Source organism: Oncorhynchus mykiss, chromosome 18 (assembly GCF_057628025.1).
Source record: "Oncorhynchus mykiss isolate SJ-2025 chromosome 18, ASM5762802v1, whole genome shotgun sequence".
Classification (NCBI taxonomy): Eukaryota; Metazoa; Chordata; class Actinopteri; order Salmoniformes; family Salmonidae; genus Oncorhynchus; species Oncorhynchus mykiss.
Window position 1 is genome coordinate 66,815,206 of NC_143039.1, and position 13,409 is coordinate 66,828,614.

Genomic DNA, 13,409 nt, shown 5'->3' on the forward strand with positions numbered 1-13,409 from the left:
CCCTTTCTGTCTCTCCCTTTCTACTCCCTCCCTCCCTCCCTCCCTCTCTCTCCTCTCTCCTTTATCCTTTTCTCTCTCCCCCGTTCTCCTTCCCTTTCTGTCTCTCCCTTTCTACTCCCTCCCTCCCTCTTTCTCTCCTCTCTCCTTTATCCTTGCCTCTCTCCCCCGTTCTCCTTCCCTTTCTGTCTCTCCCTTTCTACTCCCTCCCTCCCTCTTTCTCTCCTCTCTCCTTTATCCTTGCCTCTCTCCCCCGTTCTCCTTCCCTTTCTGTCTCTCCCTTTCTACTCCCTCTCTCTTTCTCTCCTCTCTCCTTTATCCTTTTCTCTCTCCCCCGTTCTCCTTCCCTTTCTGTCTCTCCCTTTCTACTCCCTCCCTCTTTCTCTCCTCTCTCCTTTATCCTTGCCTCTCTCCCCCGTTCTCCTTCCCTTTCTGTCTCTCCCTTTCTACTCCCTCCCTCCCTCTTTCTCTCCTCTCTCCTTTATCCTTGCCTCTCTCCCCCGTTCTCCTTCCCTTTCTGTCTCTCCCTTTCTACTCCCTCTCTCTTTCTCTCCTCTCTCCTTTATCCTTTTCTCTCTCCCCCATTCTCCTTCCCTTTCTGTCTCTCCCTTTCTACTCCCTCCCTCTTTCTCTTCCCCCTTTTCTCCTCCCTCCCGTTTTCTCTCATCCTCCCTCCCTCCCGCTCTCCTCGTCTCTCCCTGTACCTCCACCCCTCCCGCTCTCCTCGTCCTTCCCCGCTCTCTCTCCACACCACAGAAAGCCGTCTGGTTCGGAGCCGACTCCCAAGTCTCGCATCAGCCTGCCGGCGCCCAGCCCCGACCACATTGGAGGTTTCAGGTTGGCCGTGGCCACGTTCGCTGGCACCGAGAGCAAATTTGGACTCCACCTCCCAAGATACAACGTTCACGTAACCCCCCGGTCCAAGAAGGACGCCCCTTGAATTGAACCCCCTCTGCCCACACATAGGGGGCAGAATAGCACACGTGCAATCATTACACCCTCTCCCTCCCACCCCCAGCTAGTCGAGCACTTGGAATATTCCACCCGAAAGAGAAGCACATTGTGAGTAGTATGATCTGCCTCTCTAGGCTTTAAAGATAAATATGTGTCTGGTTTAGTTGATGAGAATTTTTTAAAGCTATTATGATCTTCAGAAATGTACCTTTCTACATCATGGTCTAGAAACACAAAAACGTTGTTTTAGCTTCTGTTTTAGTCTTAGCTACCCGTAAAGATTACTTTTTGAGTCAGTCTTATTGTGAAGATCAAGTGATATCTACAGTACTGACAATGTGTGTCTAGAGTAGTGTTCCAGTTTGTCTTTTCATACAGTAATATGCACAGTAGTGGAGGGGCTGGCCATGACTTGAATTAGACCTGGACTGCTTTCTTTCATTACATCATCACTAAGGCCGGGACTCATTCAAAAGTGCATTGTCAACATGTGCATTGTCAACATGTGCATTGTCAACATGTGCACTGTCAACATGTGCATTGTCAACATGTGCATTGTCAACATGTGCATTGTCAACATGTGCATTGCACTTGCTTTTAAAGGTAATTTACACTTGAGCCGACATGTACCGTATTTACCATGAAGGCCATCTCTTTAAAATACACTTGACAGTTCAATGTGCTCGTCTACAACGTGCCTTTGATTGAATCTTGGTCTAACCATCACTTTATATGATGGTGCTTTTACTGTCTTCCACCTGAGAGTCTGATAGATACCAAACAGAATGAGCCCTATCCGCAGGATGGGGATAGTAGCACAAGTACGCACATCCAAATGACGGTTCTACTGTACATATGAATGACGGTTCTACTGTACATATGAATGACGGTTCTACTGTACATATGAATGACGGTTCTACTGTACATATGAGAACGGAACAGACACATCTGAATGACGGTTCTACTGTACATATGAGAATGGAACAGAGACACATCCGAATGACGGTTCTACTGTACATATGAGAACGGAACAGACACATCTGAATGACGGTTCTACTGTACATATGAGAACGGAACAGAGACACATCCGAATGACGGTTCTACTGTACATATGAGAACGGAACAGAGAGACACATTTACATATCGATACAGTTCACCAAGTCGCTTTTTGGATACTGAGAAGAAACTAATAATCTTGATCTTGAACTTCATTTGTGAGAAAACATAAAAGATTGACCAACCAAAACGCTTGAAGGTAATATACTGTTTACTATTACCACCACTTGCACAAGGTATTACCACTACACCTACTATGGTATTGTAGTGACTGTCTGCTATCCTTAGTTGTCTCAGTCACATCAAACTGGGCTGTGTGTTGTATAATTTTCTGTTTAAAGAATCATCAGGGTACAACAGAGCAGGGGGAGAGAGTAGAGAGATGTGGGGTATTCCAGAAAGCAGGATTATGAAATTATCCAGTTAACTTTGATAAACAACCACATATTATTTTCATTTGTATTCTGGTTGTTGTTGCCGAGTCAATTATATCTTGTCAATTTGAAGGGCTCTATTCAATCCATATCACCGTTCAGCTTTAAAGCGTAATTGACAATTAAAGGCAATGTTCTTGTGGTCACAGCGACTGCATTCACCGTAAACGCTGCGTATGTCGGCCCTATCACAAATTACCTTTACATTTCTAGTACACAATCTGTAACGCTTCAGCAATACAGACTGAACAGAGCCCTAAGTCTATATTTCTCAAAATATCTCATTATTTTAAGCAATGTTGGACAGTTAGCTGGCTAACGTATTTATCCAGCTTTCTGGAACAGCCCAATGGTGTCACGAAAGACATCCGGATTTAAACTTGTACAGTACAGGAGAGAAGTAGAATATGGTGTGATAATTGTGCCTTACTGTATGCATGGCAGCAATATGTATATGTACTAATGAAATTAAATGTTAGTGAACAAAGTGTGTGCACATGTGTTCTTTGACAAGGTGGTATGTTATGGTGCGACAAGTCAGAGAAAAGCTTGAAGCCTGGCAGTGGAGACGAGGACAGAATCACAACAGCCAACTTGTGACACTATAATTACAGTAGCTAAACAACAACAACAAGTAAACAAGCTAACAGTTCTTCAGACATGATTTATTGGCGGGTATCACGATAGACAGCGGCTTTCAATATGTCTCTTTTGTTCATTACAGTTCACGTAGCACTTATACGAAATAACGTGCTAAACCGGAATTTGTTGCTTAGGCCTGTAGTCATTGAACAGTGCAATAACCCTCACAGACGTACAGTTGAAGTCAGAAGTTTACATACACTTAGGTTGGAGTCATTGAAACTCGTTTTTCAACAAACTACACAATTGTCTTGTTAACAAACTATAGTTTTGGCAAGTCGGTTAGGACATCTACTTTGTGCATGACACAAGCATTTTTGCCAACAATTGTTTACAGACAGATTATTTCACTTATAATTCACTGTATCACAATTCCAGTGGGTCAGAAGTTTACATACACTAAGTTGACTGGCCTTTAAACAGCTTGGACATTTCCAGAAAATGACTTCATGGCTTTAGAAGCTTCTGATAGGCTAATTTACATCATTTGAATCAATTGGAGGTGTACCTGTGGATGTATTTCAAGGCCTACCTTCAAACTCAGTGCCTCTTTGCTTGACATCATGGGAAAACCAAAAGAAATCAGCCAAGATCTCAGAAAGAAAATTGTACACCTCCACAAGTCTGGTTCATCCTTGGGAGCAATTTCCAAATGCCTGAAGATACCACGTTCATCTGTACAAACAATAGTACGCAAGTATAAACACCATGGGACCACACAGCCATCATACCGTTCAGGAAGGAGACGAGTTCTGTCTCCTAGAGATTAATGTACTTTGGTGTGAAAAGTGCAAATCAATCCCAGAACAACAGCAAAGGACCTTGTGAAGATGTTGGAGGAAACCGGTACAAAAGTATCTATATCCACAGTAAAACGAGTCCTATATTGACATAACCTGAAAGGCCGCTCAGCATGGAAGAAGGCACTGCTCCAAAACCACCATAAAAAAGCCAGACTACGGTTTGCAACTGCACATGGGGACAAAGATCGTACTTTTTGGAGAAATGTTCTCTGGTCTGATGAAACAAAAATAGAACTGTTTGGCCATAATGACCATCATTGTGTTTGGAGGAAAAAGGGGGAGCCTTGCAAGCCGAAGAACACCCATCCCAACCGTGAAACACGGGGGTTTCAGCATCATGTTGTGGGGGTGCTTTGCTGCAGGAGGGACTGGTGCACTTCACAAAATAGATGGCATCATGAGGATGGAAAATTATATGGATATATTAAAGCAACATCTCAAGACATCAGTCAAGAGTTACAGCTTGGTCGCAAATGGGTCTTCCAAATGGACAATGACTAAAGGATACTTCCAAAGTTGTGGCAAAATGACTTAAGGACATCAAAGTCAAGGTTTTGGAGTGGCCATCGCAAAGCCCTGACCTCAATCCTATAGAAAATGTGTGGACAGAACTGAAAAAGCGTGTGCGAGCAAGGAGCCCTACAAACCTGACTCAGTTACACCAGCTCTGTCAGGAGGAATGGGCCAAAATTCACCCAATTTATTGTAGGAAGCTTGTGGAAGGCTACCCGAAACGTTTGACCCAAGTTAAACAATTTAAAGGCAATGCTACCAATACTAATTGAGTGTATGTAAACTTCTGACCCACTGGGAATGTGATGAAAGAAGTAAAAGCTGAAATAAATCATTCTCCCTACTATTATTCTGACATTTCACATTCTTAAAATAAAGTGGTGATCCTAATTTAATAAAGATGGGGAATTTTCATTAGGATTAAATGTCAGTAATGGGGAAAAACTGAGTTTAAATGTATTTGGCTAAGGTGTATGTAAACTTCCGACTTCAACTGTATGCCTTCAAACTACCGTAAAACCTCTTATGTACAGTGCATTCGGAAAGTAATCAATCTTTTGGGGCGACAGGTAGCCTGGTGGTTAGAGCGTTGGACTAGTAACCGGAAGGTTGCAAGATCGAATCCCTGAGCTGACAAGGTAAAAATCCCACTGTTCCTAGGACGTAATTGAAAAAAAACATTTGTTCTTAACTGACTTGCCTAGTTAAATAAAGGTAAAAAATGGAAAAATCTACACACAATACTCCATAATGACAAAGCAAAAACAGGTTTCGACATTTCTGAAAATGTATTAAAAAACAGAAATACCTTATTTACATAAGTGTTCAGACCCTTTGCTATGAGACGCGAAATTGAGCTCAGATGAATGCTGTTTCCATTTATCATCCTGAGATGTTTCTACGACTTGATTGGAGTCCACCTGTGGTAAATTAAATTGATTGGACATGATTTGGTAAGGCACACACCTATCTATCTATATAACGTCCCACAGTGCATGTCTTAGCAAAAACCAAGCCATGAGGCCGAAGAAATTGTCCGTAGAGCTCCGAGACAGGAATGTGTCGAGGAACAGATCTGGAGAAAGGTACCAACAAATGTCTACAGCATTGAAGAACACAGTGGCCTCCATCATTCTTAAATGGAAGATGTTTGGAAGCACCAAGACTCTTCCTAGAGCTGGCCGCCCGGCCAAACTGAGCAGTCGGGTGAGAAGGGCCTTGGTCAGGGAGGTAACCAAGAACCCGATGGTCACTCTGACAGAACTCCAGAGTTCCTCTTTGGGGATGGAACCTTCAAGAAAGACAACCATCTCTGCAGCACTCCACAAATCAGGCCTTTATGGTATAGTGGCCAGATGGAAGCCACTCCTCAGTAAAAGGCACATGACAGCCCGCTTGGAGTTTGCCAAAAGGCACCTAAAGACTCAGACCATGACAAACAAGATGATCTGGTCTGATGAAACCAAGGTAACCTAGTCTCTGAATGTCCTTGAGTGGCCCAGCCAGAGCATGGACTTGAAAATCGCTGGAGAGACCTGCAAATAGCTGTGCAGCGACGCTCCCCATCCAACCTGACAGCTTGAGAGGATCTGCAGAGAAGAATGGGAGAAGCTCCCCAAATATAGGCATGCCAAACTTGTAGCATCATACCCAAGAAAACTCAAGGCTGTAATCGCTGCCAAAGGTGCTTCAACAAAGTACTGAGTAAAGGGTCTGAATACTTATGTAAGTGTGATATTTCAGTTTTTATAATACATTTGCTTCGTCATTATGGGGTATTGTTTTTAGATTGATGTGGGAAAAAAACTATTTAATCAATTTTATATTAAGGCTAAAACGTAACAAAATGTGGAAAAAGTCAAGGGGCCTGAAGACAAAGTACTGAGTAAATGGTCTGAATACTTAAATAAGTGTGATATCAGTGTTTTATTATAAGTACATTCGCATAAGTACATTTTGCTTTGTAATTATGGGGTATTGTGTGTAGATTGATGAAGGGAAAAAAATAAGAATAAGAATAAGGCTGTAATGTAAGAAAATGTGGAAAATGCGCTGTATGCCCTTACCTAAATAAATATTTGAGGGGCTTTATGCAATGCCCTTAAACAATTCCCTTAGGTAATTATTCCTTAAGGTAAACCCTTAAGGAAAACACTTAAGATGTTTTCTGTGACAAGGCCCAAAGCTTTTAGAGGACCCCAGGGGTCCTAAATAGCACCCGATTCCCTATTTAGTGCACTACTTTTAACCAGAGCCCATAGTATTGCACTAAATAGGGAATAGGGAGTTATTTGGGACGAAGAGCACAAAAGAGCATTTTGGTATTATTTTTTTTCACCCTTTTTCTCCCCAATTTCGTGGTGTCCAATTGTTTTAGTAGCTACTATCTTGTCTCATCGCTACAACTCCCGTACGGGCTTGGGAGAGACAAAGGTTGAAAGTCATGCGTCCTCCGATACACAACCCAACCAAGCCGCACTGCTTCTTAACACAGCGTGCATCCAACACGGAAGCCGGAGGAAACACCGTGCACCCGGCAACCTTGGTTAGCGCGCGCACTGCGCCCGGCACGCCACAGGAGTCGCTGGTGCGCAATGAGACAAGGATTTCCCTACTGGCCAAACCCTCCCTAACCTGGACGACGCTAGGCCAATTGTGCGTCGCCCCACGGACCTCCCGGTCGCTGCCGGTTACGACAGAGCCTGGGTGCGAACCCAGAGTCTCTGGTGGCCCTTAACCACTGTGCCACCCGGGAGGCCCGAAGAGCATTTTTTTTATTTCACCTTTATTTAACCAGGCAGGCCAGTTGAGAACAAGTTCTAATTTACAACTGCGACCTGGCCAAGATAAAGCAAAGCAGTTCGACACAAACAACAACACAGAGTTACAAATAAACAAACGTACAGTCAATAACACAATTGAAAAGAAAATAGAAAAATGTAACCAGATAGTGAGAGTGTGTCATGTCATGTCATAGCCTATTGTTCTAAGAAGATCTACGATTGGATATTGTAGTGCTTCATATAGCCTATGAGTTTTGCTAAGGAACATCTTTTATAGACCTGGGGATCTGATTGTTTTGTATTCAACGGCTGTAGCTACGTGGTTTGGCAAGATGGCGACAAGTCAAGTTGGCTAAAGCAGAAACCCGCTGGCACCCATGGTATAGTTTAAGGGAATTACAATCAATTACAAGTTACAAGGAAAGCCAATTAAGGTATTTACTGAGCACTTAACGAGGTCACGCTACATGAACACAAAACAAAACAGTGACAAGAAACTATCCACATATTCATTCCATATATTTCTGTACATCTCAGTGTGTATGCCATCTCACACACCAGGGATATTTTATCCCCTGAAAATGCAATTCAGGATATTAAAGTATATCATTATATGCTGGAATATCTATTTAATCTTTATTTAACCAGGTGTCTTCGAGAACAAATTTGTTTTTACATAAACGACCTGGTGATGTAATATTACTAGAATATACTGTACAGGTAATGATATCATTGATTTAGAAAATAATATAATTGAGCCATAAACGTCCTACTATGACAGAGGGAAGATCTTTATGTTCTGTCTACTTGTCTCCTTCTCAAATCCCATTGGAGGAGAAGGTCAGAGGGGAGGGACCTCTGGCCTTCTCATCCAATGGGTTTTGAGAAGGAGATGAGGAGAAAGGACGTGAGGACTATTCAATTGAGGTCTTCAATGTGTCTCAAATTGCACCCTATTCTCTACACACTGGACGAAAGCCCCATAGGCCTTGGTCAAAAGTAGTGCACCATATAGGGAACAGTGTGTCATTTGGGACGTAGCCTATAACTAACAGTTCAGCAAGACTCTTGCTAATCCACCATTCCATTTCCCCAAATGTTGCACTGTTGCTAGACCTTTTATTTAAAAAAATAAAAAAATGTAACCTTAATTTAACTAGGCAAGTCAGTTAAGAACATAGTGCACTGCTTTTGAACATAGCCCTGGTCAAACCAGTGCACTAAATATGGAATAGGATGCCATTTGGGACAGATCATTGAGAAACTACACATTAAACCCAGCCTCTCTCCAATTACCACATTACAGAGGACTAAATTTAGAAGACACCGCACACACACAAAGCACAAACCAGAGCCCAAAAATACTTTGCGGTAGAGGTAAACGTAATGTGGATGCCGTTTTAAAAGAACGAAGGATGTAGGAAGAATAGAAGAGAAATTCAAATACAAACATTCATGGCAATGCTGCCTGACGGGTTAATGAACACACAGTAAAGGAGATGAACCACGTACTAGGCCCTTACATGGAGCTGAGAGGACATGTTCCAGAAGAACGGGTTGTATACTTAAAGGCCCAGTGCAGTCGAAAACCTTATCTCCTGTGTTTTATATGCACACATAATAATAATATAATACTGTGGAGTTGAGAAAATTATGATAAGGCCGTTTTAGTGTTAGAGCTGATTGAAAAGAGCCTGAAATGTTTGTCTCTTTTGGTGGGATGGAGTTTTGACCTGCCTGGCAACATCACCAGGCGGTATAAGTTAATAGACCAATAACAATGAGTTTCAAACCTCTCTGCCAATAACATTTAGTTTCCAGGTTACATATCCCTCCCATTATGCTTGTCCAATTAGGCCCTAACTCGGACCACTCCCAGACAGTCCTAGTAAAATTCTTGCTTGAGCTCTTAGCGAAGAAGATATTTTTGACCATTTTAATAAAATAAAAAAAACAGTAAGGTACTTAATTGTTTCCCAGAAATGATATTGAGATAAAAATGGCTGCATTGGATCTTTATGACTTAAGACTCTACAGACTGTTCTTGTTACTCAGTATAATGGCATCCTATTCCATACACAATGCACCCTATGGGCCCAAGTCAAAAACTATGTAGGGTGCCATTTGTTCATATCATAACTCTCCTGCATCGTAGATCCACAGACGGCCCTCCGAGTCACCCACGGCTACCTCTTTGCTCCCCGACCCCCAACATACCCTGTTCAGGGCGCAGGCTCCCTCGATAGTCACACTGGCTGTGGGGACCTTGGGCACACAGGGTTACAACAGTCAATGAATCAATTCATACATCCACCCATCCATACAGTTTCACCTGCATAGTATATTAATTAGTGTTTTACAAACATGCTCCTTCCTAAGAACTGCCGAAGAGCAAGCGAAGGTGACAGTGGCAATAAACTCAACACTCCTATTTCAGGTTTCACTCATAGCGGTAATAGTATAATAACATCAGCACCTGCAGATTGTTTAGTACATTCTCAGACAGACTGATGTCTTCATACAGTAGACTATGGCTACTTCAGCTCCATGTGAAATAACAATATGGAACTTTTAATGAGCCATATAAATCTTCTTAGAGCCCTCCACTACACTCAGGACAGCCTGGAGGCTATAGGCTGCTCAGGAGGAATGAACACAGATGATCCAAGATTCGTCCCAAATTGCACCCTATTCCCTACATAGTGCACTACTTTTGACCAGGGCCCATATGACTCTTGTCGAAAGAAGTGCAATGTAGGTATAGGGTGCCATTTGGGAGGAAGACCCAGAGTAATAGCCTGATCCCAGATCAGTATGTGCATTAGCTATCGCAGTCCAGCCAGAGGGGTTGTCTAAAGCACAATCAAGATCTGGGACCAGTCTATATATGATTATGTCTGCTATCAGGGCCTGCTGAAGAACTATTGCACTTGACAGATAGGACTAGTTTATGACACATGTCGTCGTTGGAGACAGAAGCCTCGGCATCACGTCGGCTAATACGACAGCTTCCCCGCTCCAGAGCAGGGCTAACCACAGACTGGCTGCTATTAGACTGACTGACTAGCGGCTGTGTGTTTGTGAAGGGGAAATTAGAACCAGGCCCTCCACCGCTAGGCTAATGCTGTTATGATGACTGTTGCAACATTGTGGGCTCCTCGCATTCTATCTATCTAGCAGTGTTTGTGTGTGTGTTTGAGAGAGACACGGAGAGAGAGAGAGAGAGAGAGAGAGAGAGAGAGAGGGTGTGTGTGTATTTGTCTGTGTGTGTGTGGGTATGTATGTGTGTGTCTCCAAATGTTTTTCATAAAGCACATTGTTGGAGCAGTCAGTCCATCCTTAATGAACTCTTCCTCCAGACTACACTGTTGCTGAAGGGCTGGAATGTGAGATAGACTGAAGGAAGGAGTGGCTGAGTGGCACCCTATTTACTATATAGGGCACTACGTTTGACCAGGGCCCACTGTACGCTCAATCCCTTTCCTTCTCCAGTCCCCTGTCCCTGTTAGAGACTGGGATTAAGGGTGTGTGTCTGTCCATCAGACCTGGGTTCAAATAGCATTGGATATCTTTAGCTAGTTGTGCTTGAGTGATACAATGGAACCAATGGTATAGTCCCAAAAGGGCAAACCCCAAGGCCCAAATGTCACAGCTACTATCACGGAGCTGGATCGGGGGTAGGGGTTAAACATGGGAGAGAGGAATGGTGGAGAAAGGGAGAGGTAAAGACAGAAACGCACACAGAAAAAGAGAGAGAATATCAATCATGGACCAGATATATAATTAGAGAGGAGGGTCTGTGGACATGGTATCCGTGGAAATGCCAAAAAGAGAGGGAGCGGTCACCCCTTTCATCTCACTTTTGACCTGAGCCATGAAAGGGTGACCTCTGTGCCCTACAGCGCCCCTACTCGCCCCTCAGTAACTCAACGTAGACAGAGGGCAGTAGCCTCTGGGGAAGAGGGGCAGTGTTTTAGTTACTCCACCTTAGGAAGGTTTAGTTTGTTGTGACAGCACAGTACTGGAGGGAGCCCTCCTACCTGGGAGAGACTAAGGCTGGGATTCAATCTGATGCATGTTATAGAGCAGTGACCTCATTTCATTTACGCTTGACATGACATGTGCAGCGGCTACTGTGAATGTGATCTACGCAAACGTTGTGGAAAATGCCTTTAAAAGGTGCATTGTTCGGCTGTCTAGTGGGCTGTTCAATAAAGCACCTTGAATTAAATCCTGGCCTAAGGGGACTTTTGTGACCAGCATCCCATTGACAGACCAACTAGCCAAAATCTAAAACCTAACCTTACCATAACCCTAACGTTAACGCCCTAACCTAACCTAATTTAAACCAATTCGGAAATTCAGCATTGGTTTTCTGATCAGACCCTCCTACCTATGGGTGAGGTACCTAGATGTCAATCACTGCTACGTGGTGATTGTAGACTTGCCAATGAAGGCGAGGCAAAGACCAAGGACTGGGCTAGAAAGGCAACATACTGGCACCATGAGGTTACTGATGGTGTAACCCCAACAATACATGCCAGAAATAACTCTTAAATATCTCTTCAGTTGTGATCAATCACTATAGCTGCAACCCAAATGGCACCCTACACTCTATGTAGTGCATAGGGTGCCATTTTGGATGGACTCTGGTAAAAAGTAGTAGACTATAGGGAATAGGGTGCCATTTGGGACGTATACATGATGACATGATGGATAGAAGCCAACAAGGGTCAAGTGAGATGATCAAATTGCTGCTCAGATCTAAAAGGTGTATTTTTATCTTGGGACCGAAGAAGATGAAGAAGAGTGGTCTGTGGACAGCTGTGAGCTGGTGGGACAGAGTTGGAGTGGAGGAGAGCCTTATGGGGTGGTTGGAGGAGCGTTAGAGGATGGTTTTGAGTACTGGTGTCACCGCTTTTGAGTGGGGAGGAGAGGGGAGTGTTAGGGGATGGTTGTGGGAACGTTGAGGGGGCATTTGTTGGAGGGGACGGTTGTGGGAGCCTTTGAGCATTGCTGTCACAAGGTTTCAGTGGGTAGGAGAAGGGAGCGTTATGATGATGGTTGTGGAAGTGTTGATGGTGCGTTTGGTGGGAGTGGGTGAGGAGATGTCACCGGGCTGATTTAGGGAGAGCTTGTGGGGAAGGGAACGCCCACACAAAGAGGTGGCTGCTGGGAATGCTGGTGTTGGGCTGTGTGGTTTGGCTCCAGTCCAACATGAGAGGCCCTGGGGACACACTTTGACACACACGCAAAGACGGATACAAACACACAAACACACACACACACACACGGATGAGGGCACACACACACACACACACACACACACACACACACACACACACACACACACACACACACACACACACACACACACACACACACACACACACACACACACACACACACACACACACACACACACACACACACACACACACACACACACACACACACACACACACACACACACACACACACACACGCAGTACTGTGACAAAGAATGAGACATGCCTTTCTCTCTCCATATCACACACACACACACATTCAGAAACCTCTGTGTCATTATTGAGGTTCCACAGATCCAGCCGACCAATCCCGTCCACAGCGGCAAACAGAGCCAGGTGCACAGGGGACCACATGACATCATAGACGTAGTCAGCGTTGTCCTCAAAGGAGTAGAGGGGTTTATTGTGCTGAAACACACAGAGAGATATGGGAGCATGAGTCAGACAGGGAAGTAGAGAGAGATGTTTTAGTCACATGCACAGGGTCCCAGATGTAGTTGCAGTGAAATACTTAAGGTGTGAACAAAACAAATTTTAAAAAGCTGCAGAGAGAGAGAGAGAACACGCGAGAGAGGGGGGATGCAGTGAGAGTGAGAGGGGCAGAGAGAGAGAGAGACGCAGTGAGAGAAAGGGAGATGCAGAGATAGAGAGAGATGCAGTGAGAGAGAGAGAGCGAGAGGGGCAGAGAGAGAGAGAGAGATGCAGTGAGAGAGAGAGCGAGAGGGGCAGAGAGAGAGAGAGCGAGATGAAGTGAGAGAGAGAGCGAGAGGGGCAGAGAGAGAGAGAGAGAGAGAGAGAGAGATGCAGTGAGAGAGAGAGCGAAAGGGGCAGAGAGAGAGAGAGAGAGAGAGAGAGAGAGAGAGAGAGAGAGAGAGAGAGATGCAGTGAGAGAAGCAGAGAGAGAGAGGGGGGGGTATGCAGTGAGAGCGAGATGCAGTG

The 13,409-nt window shown here is 44.2% G+C and overlaps 2 protein-coding genes across 2 annotated transcripts in view; one reads left to right on the forward strand and one right to left on the reverse strand.

Moving 5' to 3' along the window:
• slc25a13 (solute carrier family 25 member 13) overlaps positions 1-2,928 on the forward strand; it is a 94,077-nt gene extending 91,149 nt beyond the window's left edge. The window contains exon 18 of the mRNA XM_090209176.1: positions 754-2,928. Within this exon, the coding sequence (XP_090065302.1) occupies positions 754-937 (184 nt within the window). The 3' untranslated portion in view covers positions 938-2,928. The remainder of the gene's footprint in view (positions 1-753) is intronic.
• A 6,291-nt stretch (positions 2,929-9,219) lies between these two features.
• The window catches only part of dync1i1a (dynein cytoplasmic 1 intermediate chain 1a), a 112,300-nt gene continuing 108,110 nt past the window's right edge, over positions 9,220-13,409 (reverse strand). The window contains 2 exon segments of the mRNA XM_090209177.1: positions 9,220-9,447; positions 12,738-12,878. Of these exon segments, the coding sequence (XP_090065303.1) occupies positions 9,316-9,447; positions 12,738-12,878 (273 nt within the window). The 3' untranslated portion in view covers positions 9,220-9,315.